We start from the raw sequence: 14,429 nt of genomic DNA on the forward strand, positions 1-14,429 counted from the left end.
TTAGCTTCCTCCTGAAAAGAAAGCAAAATAACCTGAAGAACATTTAAGGAGGAAAACAGAAGCCTGGACACGCTGATGAATTAACGAGACGACATGTTGACACTCACCACTCCAACGCAGGACTTGCATCACCGGGCCGACCGGACCGCTGCATGGTGACCGTCTGGTTCCGTTAGCGGCCCAGCCAGTGGAAATAGCTGATTAAATGTTGGCAGAACTGATCCCTGGCTCTGGACACATGGAAGCTATGACTGACAAGCGTTAGGTAACTGTGGCTCAAATGCAGCGGCAACAGAACACTAGCTTAACGCTAGCTGTTTAAAGCGAGCTTTAAGCTAGCAGCCACCAGCAGGGAGGGTTCAGGCTCATTGTCAGCAGAATTAGAGGGAAACTACTGGCCTGATTTTACTGACGCTGACTGGACAGGTGTAGCACGGGCCAGAGAAAACCACTTCAGGAGAACCACTTAGGTTCTGGAGCGCATTCACAAATTATTGTGCAGATTGTCGAGTTGCCAGCGACGCTGAATGAAGAGAGGAAGTAGGATCAAGACGGTGTCTGAGAAATAAACCTGTACTTGCACCTGCACCTGGCAGGTGAGATCTTTGGTTTGACTAAGTGCCATTGTACCAAACCTGCTCAGAACACAAAGGCCTTGATGCCTTGAGCTAATCCCGGCAGAAAAACCACAACTGTAAGACAAATCTGTAGCAACACAGCTAACTGCTAAAGTTAGCTAATGTTAAAAAGGTGTACCTCTGAGACAGTTGCACGGACCCTTTTGTTTTGCTGGTTTGCCTGATGAATGTCAATCGGAATAGCATTAGCAGATGCTTAGCGTCCACACATCGAGGCCTCAACAGTGACACGTGACACTTTTAGGAAATTAAACACGTTTTCACTGAACCCATTCATCTACGGGGGCTGCAGGGGGTTCAGAACAGACCCTGGGTGTCCGATCAGCTCCGACCGAGAGGATCATCTCTCTCACAGCTACACAGGATAACGGGGAAATAATGTAACGTTCAAAATGTTTCCAAGGTAAATGTCCAAACTAAGCACACATAGCTCGCCGGCGTCCCACGTCGGCGTGGAGGACTGTCGGAGTCTGACCGTTCGGCACAAAGAGCCTGCAGACGTTCAGCCAAGCCATGAGCTCAGCGCTGGCCGGCGCCGCCGCCTCCGCTGAGACGATGCTAAGTGTACACGCGTTTGTTCAGAAGCGTGGTGTCATTAAGCTCAAGTGGGCCAGGAAATGCCTCTGTGCCCCACTTACGCCATGTTTAGGAGACAGCAGTAAACATTTCAGAGGCAGATTTCTCCCCTCTGTAAGACTCCCGGTGAAACGGCGTTCACAAAGGGCTGACGGAAACACGCAAAATCCGGTTACATCACAGCGAGCGAGCGTCCGGCCGGTCGTTACATAAGGCTGCACGAGCAGACCGTCATTCTGACATGGATGTTCTGCCTGTTGCTGTGACAACAGGCAGAACATCCATGACAAAAGAGGAGTGGTGGTCAGAGCTGCCTTTGTTTGGAGGGGGGGGGGGGGGGGGACATGTGATGCAACAGGAGGGAACCCAAACAGTGGAGCAGAACATTCCCGTTTAAAACGGGAAACAAATGATGCTGCAAAAATCTGTAGTCAGCACTGCCCCGGAGTGATACCTGGAGTGATACCTGGACTGATACCCGGAGTGATATCTGGAGTGATACCTGGAGTGATACATGGAGTGATATCTGGAGTGATACCTGGACTGATACCCGGAGTGATATCTGGAGTGATACATGGATTGATACCCGGCGTGATACCTGGAGTGATATCTGGAGTGATATCTGGAGTGATATCTGGAGTGATACCCGGAGTGATACCTGGACTGATACCTGGAGTGATATCTGGAGTGGAGTAACATTTCTTTTCAAAATGGAAATGCTGAAGTGTGGGAGTTGAACACAAAGCGACTGGCGAGGCATTTCGCTCAGTGGAAAAAGTCCTTCTGAGGTTTCTCTGGTTTCTCCCCGTGAAAGTGGAGTCTCTTTGGAGTGTGGCTAATAAGCATACTTTAATCTGGAAAATATGTCACGGGGGTGGACCAACATGGGAAACAATCACACAAGGAGGATTCCTCTTCCATCCTCTGGGCTCCGTGATTTGGGAATATGCCTTCGTCTGCACTTTAGCTTACCACAACGACCCGCTTGGCCTCCATCCTGAGCTTCTCTTTTTCCAGCACCCTCCAAAGTGGGCCTTTGTCTCAGCCAGCCCAGAGAGGCTGGAGAGGGGCTCAGGAAGAGCAGGCCTCCCTCAGGTGATGGGCTGAGCAGAGTCGTAACAGCTGACACTGCTTGTCATGAGATCACGCTGCTCCTGGAAAGCTTCCTGTGTTCGGGCAAGGACTTCCTCCTCACACATGGAGAAGCCATCAAATGGAGCGAGCAGGCTCACCTTCAAAGCAGAACCACCGCCTGCTTTTGTCATCAAGTCGGTCGAAACCTTCTGGCCACTGATTGACTTCTGTTTTCACAGAGGAAACCATGACGACGATACCAAATCTGCTGTTCACGTAAAATCGGCTTCCTGCTGGGAAGAGTAGTGGAAACCATGTCATCAAAACGCTACAGACCTTTCAGACCTCCGGCTAAAAAGCGGTGCTTTCACTGCAGGATGTAAAAACACGGCATGAAGTTTCTTGAATTCACCTTCTTGATATCCAACGGCGTTAACGATTTCCTGATGAGTAAAATGTCAAGCTTCAGGGGGCGTTGAACAAGTGTGGTGGAAACGCGGGGAATGAGGGGGGATGATACAAATGAGAGACGAGTTCTTCTGAATTCTCTAGTGCCAATAAAAGCTCTTTAAATACGAAGCTTCCCGGTTGCTTGGTGTTTCTGCTCTGAACAGGAAGTCTCCGAATCGCCTCGTTTCAGCCGTCCCTCTTTCCGAGGTCTCGTCTCAGATTGACCGGAGTTCCTTTTCGTCCTGACGTCTGGACACTTGAACGAATCAGCACTTCTCTCCGGCGACGTGTCGGCGTACGGCGATTGTTCTATGTCAAACCGAAGTCGACTCCCCTCCGGATCAGGGCCGGACCTGGATCCGTAATGCTGGGTGACCAGTGGCATGTAATCGCCGGGTTTGGACACGGAACAGAGGCAGGCGTGGCCTGTTCAGCGTCGTCATGTCAACATCTACGTGCCAGAGCAGGAACACCGGCGGTTCGGTTTGGACAGTCGCTGAGAGGAACGATCCATGCTCTGCTGCCAGCCAGGATGTCGATCCGGGTGTTCCAGAGACTGCCCCTCATTCCCAGGACATCCGTCTTTTAAAGCAAGCAGACCTGAACCCAAACCTTCAGCAGCAGAACCCCCCTTAGTGGCCGACCGCACAGAGACGCCGGCTGTGAGTCCCACCGGGACCCCAAAACCGTCGCCTTACAAATGTCCAGTAATCAAGAGGACGCCGCTGAACGGGGGAGGGACTTCCAAACGAGGCCACACCGGCTGCTGATTCAGGGTCTGAACGGGTTCCTGCTCGGAACTCTCACACGTTCCACATTTCCTGCAGCGGTCGGGGTGAGTCTGACACGATCCCGACTCGGTCCCATTCTTTCCACTCGCATCATAAAACCTTTCAGCTCTGGAGGATGTTTGTTGTTGCTGAAACGGCTCATGGAAAAACCGGATGCGACCCGGTGAGTCACTCAGAACACCGGACCTCCAGAAGCAGCTGAGTGAGAACTCGGGTCACGCTCACCGACCGGGTCGCCGTTTATCATGTGGGAGACATGAACAATGAATCACAGTCACGAGAGACTCCTCCAGGCGGGATCATTCCAGATGTTATGGAACGACTGTCCACTTCTCGCTGGTCCAACATCTGCTGCCAGGAACTAAAGCTGTGGGACATTCTGCCTGGCCGGGCCCTTTAAAGGCTGAAGCTCACACAAGGGGGGCAGATCGATGACTCACTGTCCTCCAGGATGGATCCAGAACCTCTTTAAATCCATACGGGAATATGGAGGACGGAAGACGGGCCTGAGCTGAAGACGTGATCGGCTCCTCAGACCCACGCCGTGGGATTAGAACCATAACAGGACTCCTTGCAGCGGGTCATGGTACCAGCGCCAGGATGCCTCACTGACCAGGAAAGCATCATTCCCAAAGTTCCATGTCTTCTTTGGGACCAGGAAAACCTCCCAGTTGACGGACGCCGTGTCTTCAGAGAGGTTTCAGAACGCCGTCCCTTTACATCCGGTTAGATTGTCGGATCTTGTGGAGACTTTTTCCGCGCTGCACGGAACCATTTCTTTTCCTATTCCTCTCACCGACTAAAACGCGTCAGGCTCCACCTCCTTCAGGACGGTAGCGGCGAGGCCGCGGTTCCTCCACCGGGGTCTGGCGGATTGAAGGGAACCCGCTACATTTTGGTTAAGGGTTGGATCCAGGAATTTTTAGAGCTTTCCATTGCATTGTGAGAAAAACTACTGAAACAGTTTCCACAGGGATTGAGGGAGGAATAGCGCCCCCTATGTGCCATTCTACGGTCCACAAAATAAAATAAAATCTCCCAACGTTACGGGAGTAAGAAGCATTCCGTTAAACACAAACCGGCTCAGGAGATTTGGTGTACTCCTGAAAACTTCCTCTGCACAAACGTTTCTGGATCCACACCTTCGTCACAATCCGGGGACCTCTTCCTCTCTGTCTCTACAAAGCCTCAGTTAAATCCCTTTCTAACGATCCGGGCTCCCCGGAAGTTTAGACTCCCTGCTGTGAGGTCACAGATAATCCTGATCCAGACTGACCTGAGCTCAGATCGGATGTGGAACCGATTCGGACCTGAGCTCTCAGCCAGGTGGAGGCGGTGTTTGGACCCGGTCCGTTTCTGGACGCCTCACCTCCAGGCCGTCCACCACCAGGAGAACCATGCGGCCCAGCCCAGAAACAGAAGCAGCAGGGGTGACCAGGTGGGGGGGGGGGGGTGGACGCTTGTTTATCGCTTTTGTACCACAGGGAGGAGGGGTGGAGAAAGGAGGCTGCTGCTTTAAACAAGAATGTGTTAGTTAGAAAGGGATGGTGTGTGTGTGTGTGGGGGGGGGGGGGGGGGGGGGGGTGAAATGGTAGAGCGAGAGAGAGAGAGAGAGAAACAGGGAGAGACAGAGACAGAGAAACAGAGAGAGAGAGAGAAACAGAGAGAGAGAGAGACAGAGAAACAGAGAGAGAGAAAGAAACAGAGAGAGAGAGAGACAGAGAAACAGAGAGAGAGAGAAACTGAGAGAGAGAGCAAGAGAGAGGTGCAGTGGAGAGAGACGTCCTCTCTGATGGATTCGGTCCACAGAGCAGAGACGGTCCTCTCCTGACGGAATCACACCTGCACTCGTCCAGCGTCTCCTGACCGGGGTCCTGCGTCTCCTGACCGGGGTCCAGCGTCTCCTGACCGGGGTCCAGCGTCTCCTGACCGGGTCCAGCGTCTCCTGACCGGGGTCCTGCGTCTCCTGACCGGGGTCCTGCGTCTCCTGACCGGGGTCCAGCGTCTCCGGACCGGGTCCAGCGTCTCCGGGTGGATGTTTGCTGCCGTTGGTTCCTGACGGCTTCCCAGCGGCGCTCCCGGTCCTCTGCTGGAATGGACTGAGGTGAGGAAGAGGACGGGAACAGAGACGAATGCTTTCACACTTGGGATGACTTTCCCAGGAGGACAAGGACACTGAGCTCATCCACATTCACGCTTCTCCGGTAAGCTCCGCCCCCCGCTGATGAATGAGGTTCAGAGGTCGGGATCTTCCCGCAGAGCAGCCGCTTTGAAGGCTTTGATGTTTCCTCCCGCTCGTCACGCAGCATCTGTTAGACCCGGATAGATCGGGTTCTGGGGGGGTCGGTTTAGCACGGCGGGAAGCTTCATCGCTACTGATGAACAGCTGGACATGAAACGGGCTGAAACTCGGCTGCTGCAGAGTAAAATAAACCCAAAAGGGAAACCGAACAAGTCGAGATGTAACACCTAATTAGCATAAAGATACGAAGGTTCAGCCTGATCTGGGGATTAGGGTAAACACACAATAAAAGTCCTGCAGGGGAAAGGAGACCCGGACCCGTCAAAATAAAATGATGCGATGTTTGGATCAGGGCGCTTTGAGGTAGAACGCAGGAACTTATAGAAACAACCCCCCCCCCCCCCCCCCCTCCCAGACCCACTCGGATCACAAGCGAGGTACGGAAGACCGGGAACACGCCGGCTCCATGGAGCGTCAAAACAAACATCCCAACCTGCAGCAGGTCGTGTTCAAGGTCACACGCCTGAGCAAACAATGAGGTCGCCCTCGGCAACGGTTCCCTGCAGCACATTGGACCCGACTCTGATCCAACACCGCTTGTTTGGGGCTACTGACAAATCAGCTGCTGCTGCTGTGGATGATGACGATGATGATGAAGATGATGCGATCAGGATGCATCCACACAGAAAGTAGGGCGCTGGGCGTGAACTGGGTCAGATGGCGTGGGGTCCGGTCCCGTGTCCACGCGGTCCAGGTCCGTGCGTCTCGGCTCGCTCTAATGAGGTGATGAAGAATGTGAGGAATGCTACGCTCACGCTGAAACGAGACGGCTCCTAATTAACACGCTGAGCATGACCAAACCGTGTGGGCGGAGTCAAGCCGACCTATCAGGTCTCCTCACACTCCAGGGGGCGGGGCCCAGGAGGCGCAAACCAAAACATGTTGGTGTGAAGCAGAAAAAAGAATGTCAGTTGGGCCCGTCCATAGGCTCGGACCCGGGTCCGGGACCATCGATCTATGGACGCCGACGACCCGGTGGGTCAGATAAGCTACTAAAAAGGGAAGGACGGACGATCCTGACCTGGGCCCTGAAGCCCATACGGCCCCCCTCTGGTCTGTCGGGTCCCCCTCTGGTCTGTCGATCCCCCCTCTGGTCTGTCAACCCCCCTTCTGGTCTTTCGATCCCCTTCTGGTCTTTCGGGTCCCCTTGTGGTCTGTCGGGCCCCCCTCTGGCCGTCTGGACCCCCTCTGGCCTGTCGGCCCCCCTCTGCCTCTGGAGGTGTCACACAGAAATGACAGGAAACACGCCCACCAGAGGAGAGCGGGGCGGAGCGTTTCTACGGTGGCCATCGCCCAATGGGAGCCGACGGACTGCAGGTCGGATCAGCATCGATATCTTTCTCTTCGGGGATTAGTAATGTGCAAACAATTCACAAAATTCAATTTTTAAACAAGTCGGGATCAAGACCAGATGTGTTTGGTCAATCCCAAATACATCTGGGGGGGCGGGGGGGCATCTAGTAGGAATTCAGAGCAGGGACGACCCGATTCTGGATTCATGCGTTACATGAACACGATGTGCTCGCCGTGCCAGGACGCGGCGAGCACGGCGGGCTCAGTGGGAGGTTCCGTCGCACCGGACCGTTTTTCAGTAGCGTATCTTTTCGGGAGACGTTACGATCTCCAGCCCTGCTGAGGAGTAAACGCCTGCTCCGGCCAACTCCTGGCAGGTGAAGGAGGACAGAGCATCCCAAGCATCCAGAGCATTCCGGTTATCCGACAGAAGGAGGGCGCTCCGGGAGGAACCGGCCCCCGGGCCCGCTGAGGAGGCTGTGTTTACAGCCTTGTTCCCGTCTGTTCGTCTGTCAGCAGGAAAACCATGAACCGCGGGAGGGAAGAACCTCCTGACCGATGATCTGGAATGTTCGCTAGCATTGAAACACGAGGAGCGGCTGAAGCAGCTCGCTTCAGAGTTCGCGTGTTTAGCCATTAGCCATGGACACATGTTCAGCCTGCGCTCACATCTGGACCAACCAGTCTGAGCTAGACCTGGAAGAACCTCGATCCCTCCTCGTTGGCAGTTTTCTACTTTCGGACTGAAAATGTTTTAGAACAACACAATCATGTTCTGCATCTTCTTCTCTGTTCTTCTCAGGCTTTGCTGCATTGGACAAAGACTCATGGAGCCCCCTCACGGAGTCCTGCTGGGACTCCTTGTTTACGGACTAGCCTACGGCGTCCAGGAGGCGCTGGGGGGTCCGCCGGACAGCAGCCGCAGTAGGGACGGGACGCGGGTGTTCCAGAGCAGCGAAGGCGGTCTGGAGAGGGAGTTTTTCTACGCTGGACGGGGCAGACGTTCTCCAGCTGACCAGCAGCAGGACAAGTGCTCCTACACCTTCATTGTGCCTCAACAGAAAGTAACTGGAGCCATCTGTGTCAATTCCAAGGAGCCGGAGGCCACAACGGAGAGCCGGGTAAACAAGCAGGAGCTGGAGCTGCTAAACGTGGAGCTCCAGAAACAGAAGAGGCAGATCGAGACCCTGCAGCAGCTGGTGGAGGTCGACGGCGGCATCGTCAACGAGGTCAAGCTTCTGAGGAAGGAGAGCCGAAACATGAACTCCAGAGTCACGCAGCTGTACATGCAGCTGCTCCACGAGATCATCCGGAAGAGGGACAACGCCCTGGAGCTGGCCCAGCTGGAGAACCGGATCCTGAACCAGACCTCCGAGATGCAGCAGCTGAGCAGCCGGTACAAAGATCTCGAGCACAAGTACCAGCACTTGGCTTCGTTGGCCACAAACCAATCAGCCCTGATTGTCCTGTTGGAGGAGCAATGCCAAAGTCGCCCGCCTCCTCGTCAGGCGCCCGCCCCCCGGCCACGGCCTCAGCCGCCTCCGGCGTCGCCACCTCTCAACAAGCCGTTCCAGCCGGTCAACCCGATAAGCAACGAGATCCAGAGTGACCAAAAATCTCTCCCGCCCGTTCTTCCAACGATGCCCACGGGAACCCAGAGCCCCTCCAGCAGGCCCTCGGGTGAGTCGGGCAAAGACACGCCAGCTTTAGGCGTTATTTAGGGCGCGTTCTCGCAGTTTAGTCTCTTAATGACAGGACGACACCGAGATCCAAGCCCATGGGCTAAACGCTAAAGAATATGGCTGCCCCCCCAATGAGGAGGCATCGAGGTTCTTCCAGGTGTAGCTCAGCCTGGTTGGTCCAGATGTGGCGCCCTAAAGGGAAATATATTCATCATAGAACATGGCTAGTTCCGAGCCCGTGGGCTAAACGCTAAAGCATTCCCTTTCATGGGAGACTCCGATTGTAATATTCCAACATGGCTGCCGGGAGTCTTTTCCGCTGACATTTTGCCATAACGTTGCCGTATCCATGAGCGCGCATGTGAACGCTAGTCTCTGTATGGAACTTTCGGAGAGAGGCGAGTCATTTCCTGCTCACAGTCGTGCAACTGACACCCCAAAACGTTACCCAGACCCGAGCAACAGAGCTTCACACGGTGCAGCAACGGAACAACGGAGGGAGGAGAGGCCCCCCAAAAGAGCCAAATTGAGTGGGAGGGGGCCCGAGCAGAAAGAGATACTGGGAGTCGTGATGTCATTTGTTCCAGTTGCACCAAAGCTGCAGACTTTATCAGGCGGGGCGGGGCAGCTGCCGGGCCTGTATCTGCTCCACAGAGACATTCCTGAGAGTAAATTCATGGCCCCATGAACGGACGGCCGAGAGACGTCCACCACGAGAGACGTCCACCACGAGAGACGTCCACCACTAGAGAGAAGAACCTCTGGCTCAACAGAATGGCAACTCCCAGTTCTGTTCGGGACGCCGGCCTGCCGGACCTCCTGACAGAACCAGAGAGCTTTGTTTCTTCACGAACATCCTGGTGACGCGCCGCATCCCTCGCCTGGACCCATGCGCTTGCGCCTCTGGGCCTGCGCCTCGGGGCCTGCGCCTCGGGGCCTGCGCCTCGGGGCCTGCGCCTCGGGGCCTGCGCCTCGGGCCCTGCGCCTCGAGCCTTGCACCTGACCTCCTACTCCTTTCCCCTTTGTCTCCGTTGTGTTGAAGAGCTCTGTAGTCCAGCGCCAATTGGCGAACTAGGCCAGTGAGGAATCTTGGGAATTTCACAGTCAATTGGAGCAGGCGAGCCGGTGGCCCCGTTAGAGTGTTTCCGTATTTGCTGGGTTTGGAATTGGGGATAAAATTATAATGGCACACGGGAAAACTGGGTTTCACCGCTTTGCACCAATAAAATGCTTCTGACCTTGCAGAGATCTCCCAAACATTCCCACGCTGCAGGCCAGTTGCTGCATAATAAAGGTTTATGCCATGTTAATGAGGAACACGTCTACGGATACATCAGAAGGAAACTTGAGGAGACGTTCTGACAAGAACTGTAATCCGGTTCTTAATTTAGTCCCTCGTGATTCACGGACGAATTACTCGTCATGAAATGTGTCTGCAGAACATTAAGGAATCAGTATTAGCTATTTGTTCTTTGCATCAAAGGTCGCCTTCATGCAGGTAATTAAACACGTGTAATACACACAAGATATAACTGTTTATACGTACAAATATAAAGAACAGTATTCAGCCCAGGCCGGAATGATCCCACACCAAACCGATCTGGACTCCGTAAATCAATCTGGAGTTCTATCGAAGACACGGAGCCGGCTGTGAACCCATCGTCCCAGCTGGAAGGTGTTTGTGTCTGGCCCTTCTTACCGCCCTATGGCAGCCAGCTAAAGCCCGCCCCCGTACATGAAAGTCCTGATCCATTATCACTGGGCCAGGATCGTTTTTCATCTCTTCACCATCTCCCATCCACATGTTGAGGAACGATTCCTGGACCCTGCTCTGTGCGGAGCCACGCTAGAATTCCTTCCACCCTTCCGTCTCAAACCGAGGACAGAGGCCGAGGACAGGGGCCGAGGACAGAGACGGAGGACAGAGGCCGAGGACAGGGGCCGAGGACAGGGGCCGAGGACAGGGGCCGAGGACAGAGACGGAGGACAGAGGCCGAGGACAGGGGCCGAGGACAGGGGCCAAGGACAGGGGCCGAGGACAGAGACTCTATTCTGAAGGAATTTTGAGTAATTTGTACAGTTAAAAAATGGTTGGTCTATTTTTAAATGTAGAGTACTCTGAAATATGAGATTCCAGTCGAAGCTGCTCTCGACCCACGCCTCGGATCCGACCCGGTTGCTTCCCTGAGCCGGGACAGCGTGTAGCAACATGAATAATGAGCCGGCTCTGTTCAGCCTCTGGTTCAGGATTCCCTTCGCCCTCATGTCACTGTTTCTTTTGGCTTCCCGGCCAGCAGCCGTATCCGTCCAGAGCGGATACCGTCCAAGGTCAAATCTTCTGTTGCTGAAAAATGGGATTCCCTACGGCCGATTTTATCGCTGTGGCTTCTGCTTCCTCTCTTTATTCTGGAGATCAGATGATACACGGTGGGGGGGGGGGTTCTTTTTTTTGCATGCTACAAATGTTCTTGCCACCTCTCTCCTTAGGTCCGTTTAAGGACTGTCTCCAGGCCCTGGAGGACGGCCACAACACCAGCGGGATGTGCCTGGTGAAGCCAGAGAACGCCAACCGGCTCATGCAGGTGTGGTGCGACCAGAGACACGACCCGGGAGGCTGGACCGTGATCCAGAGGAGGTTGGACGGCTCCGTCAACTTCTTCAGGAACTGGGAGACGTACAAGGTGCGGCAAGCTGAATCGAGAGGGAAGCAGACGTAGGTTGTTTTGACCCGAACCAGATGAGAAGCAGCAACGAATGGAGAAGTCCAAATCGTCTCCAGCAGCACCGGCGTCCGATGACTCACTGATTCCTGCAGCCTTAGTTAGAAACGTCCCGCTAGTCAGCAGTCCGGACCCAAACGCTTCACGACCGATGACTTAACGCCGTGCCACATACTAACAGCACGCGTGGTTGAAAGAGGGGCCGTGCGAAAATGCAAAGGGAGGCAGATCCGACCTGAAGAGGGCGCCGTTTCTGCAGGACACGTTATAGCTTCGGGAACATCATCGTGGAATTGATTAGTTAGTTGGACAGAACTGGGCTTCGCTCCCGTCTCTGATAATGTTAGCTTAGCATTTTAGCTCAACCTCAGCACGATTTAAAGTCTCCCCCCAGCATGCTACAAGAGCCTTAGTAGGCGGTACTACAGGGAAACATAGTCGTAGTAATCAATGGGGTGATATCTGTATCACTAGACGAGAGTAAGTCCTGGTCCTACAGGGGAACTCCCTCTCTTTTGTTTGAGGGGAACCCCTCATTCGGGGGGGCCAGCACGGCGGCCAATCCTGATGAAATATCCGGCTCGGAGCAACAGAGGTTTTTCCAGGACCTTTATGAAAACCTTTAAACCCCTGAGATCTGAGATTACAACGTACACTCATCGGTTTCCATGATCCAAAGCATGTGTGGGCTCCAGGATACCACAAAGCGGCTTTGAGTTGGACCAGAACCAGAACAAAGCATCCCGACGGCGTCCAGCGGGTCGGGCTTGTGTTTCGTTCACCGTTTCCTGCTGTCTTCTCACTAAGAACGCCGACGACGCCTTCAGGCTCGAGTCAGAGGCTCCACTTTCCTTGACGATATGCAACCCTAGAGAAGTTCTAATTACGTCCAGAACACGCACCGTCCCGAATCAGGGCCCAGACCAAATGCTAATCGTACGCCTCTGATCGCTTCACAGCAAGGCTTCGGCAACATCGACGGCGAGTACTGGCTGGGCCTGGAGAACATCTACTGGCTGACCAGCCAGGGCAACTACAAGCTGCTGGTCACGCTGGAGGACTGGGCGGGCCGCAAGGTGTTCGCAGAGTACGCCAGCTTCAGGGTGGAGCCCGAAGCCGACTTCTACAAGCTGAGGGTGGGCCGCTACCACGGCAACGCCGGAGACTCGCTCACCTGGCATAACGGGAAGCAGTTCACAACACTGGACCGCGACCACGACGCGTACACAGGTACCACCGCCGCACGGCGAGGACGCAGTAAGTCCACGTTTGTGAGCGCAGCTTGACCGGGTCTTGATGTTTCCAGGAAACTGTGCCCACTACCAGAAGGGGGGCTGGTGGTACAACTCCTGCGCCCACTCCAACCTGAATGGCGTCTGGTACAGAGGGGGGCACTACCGCAGCCGCTACCAAGATGGCGTCTACTGGGCGGAGTTCAGAGGAGGAGCCTATTCTTTGAAGAAAGTGATCATGATGATCCGTCCCAACCCGAACACGTTCCACTGAGCGGCCCAGGAGCCAAACGGAACCCCCCCACTGCTCCCAGAACCCACGACATGCTCTCCTCCCCGTCCTCAGACTCCATCTCTCCAGAGCCGGCTCGGTGCTGGACGTGGAGCTTTTACGGGTCAACCTTATTATTTATATCTTGATATTTAGTCCAGACCGGTCAGCGGTTCCTCGGTCCCACGTTGTATTTCCTCTCTTGCTCCTCTTTTAAAGTGATGCCTGAGTTACAACATATTGGACGTTCCTGAAGAAACAGAAAGGTTCTGCAGCGAGTCCTGCCTGGTACCAGAGTCCAGCTTCCAAACGCATTTCGTGTTATTTATAGGACCATTTACTGGATGTTCTGGCCAAAAAGTAAATATATTCAAGCTACTGTGCCTTTTATTATCCAGCCTTAATACCGAACCCACATTTACTGGACCGGAGGACGGAGTCGCTTCAGAATCCTGCCTCTTCTATTCTGCTTTGGATCCTGATTTCTTTGGTCAGGATCCTCTCATCTGTATTTACTGTACAAATCGAGCGGTTTGTTGTTGTCAATAGATCCTAAGCGAGTCTGTACATAAGATATTTGTAAAATAATGTTTTAAACATGTAATGTCACCGTGGCGTTGCAATAAAGCGTGTACAGCCTTCAGTGCGTCTCCAAATGAAGAGGTCTCCGTTGTGAGGCGCTCCAAGGTGACTTCAGGTGAGAAGGTCCACCTGCTCGCCTCGTCGTTCCAAGTACAAAACGGTTAGTCAGGAGCTGCGGTCGGATTAGTGACGGTCGGTAGAAACCTCGCCCAACCGGGCCTCGGTTCAGAGACAAGCCTGCATAGCAGAATGAGCAGGGAACACAATGAAGGTATGTGCCGAGCCTCGTAGGGGACTTTAGGGTAAAGGTGCAGGGCGTCGCCAGGTACGGGCCTGTCGGTACCAAACGTGACCCGCGCTGCTGATTCGAGGCGTTCCCAACCTGCCACAGGTCACACGATTCGCTGCTGCCATGCTAACGTGCACCGAGGAGGTTCTGGTTCTGTCTGCTAGCAGGAGCACAGGAAAACTGCTGGATGGATCTGGATCAATACAAATCTCAATATGGGTCCTGGTCTAATTTAGATCCATTACATTCTGAGAGCGATCCAGATTCCAGTCTGGATACAAAAACATCTGGATTCTCCCATTTACATATAATGGAGGCTTAAAAAAATAATATCTTGTAAAATCTGCATTAAATTCGGACACCAGAACTCAGAGTCATAAAGGGGGGGGGGTCCGATCTGAACCACCATGAAACACGTCTGCTGGTGCTGATCCAGATCACCATGTGGACGGTGTAGATCCAGATAGGAGGGGGACGAGCTGCTTGGGGGAGGTCTGTGCTCTCTGGGGGCTTTTCTAGTTAGAATATA

The 14,429-nt window shown here is 54.0% G+C and overlaps 1 protein-coding gene across 1 annotated transcript; it reads left to right on the forward strand.

Annotated features, from left to right (window-relative positions):
- The first annotated feature begins 7,951 nt into the window (after positions 1–7,951).
- Positions 7,952–13,032, forward strand: angptl2b (angiopoietin-like 2b). The gene is made up of 4 exons (XM_068761007.1): positions 7,952–8,804; positions 11,294–11,487; positions 12,486–12,756; positions 12,833–13,032. The coding sequence occupies exons 1-4, from the start codon at positions 7,952–7,954 to the stop codon at positions 13,030–13,032; spliced, it is 1,518 nt and encodes a 505-aa protein (XP_068617108.1).
- Positions 13,033–14,429: the final 1,397 nt, after the last annotated feature.

The sequence above is a fragment of the Brachionichthys hirsutus genome, chromosome 4 (genome assembly GCF_040956055.1).
Source record: "Brachionichthys hirsutus isolate HB-005 chromosome 4, CSIRO-AGI_Bhir_v1, whole genome shotgun sequence".
Taxonomy (NCBI): domain Eukaryota; kingdom Metazoa; phylum Chordata; class Actinopteri; order Lophiiformes; family Brachionichthyidae; genus Brachionichthys; species Brachionichthys hirsutus.

Coding starts and splice junctions, on each gene's coding strand:
- angptl2b (XM_068761007.1), top strand. CDS start 7,952: ATGGAGCCCCCTCACGGAGTCCTGCTGGGACTCCTTGTTTACGGACTA. Junction 8,805..11,293: donor CCCCTCCAGCAGGCCCTCGG/GTGAGTCGGGCA, acceptor CTCTCTCCTTAG/GTCCGTTTAAGGACTGTCTC. Junction 11,488..12,485: donor GGAACTGGGAGACGTACAAG/GTGCGGCAAGCT, acceptor ATCGCTTCACAG/CAAGGCTTCGGCAACATCGA.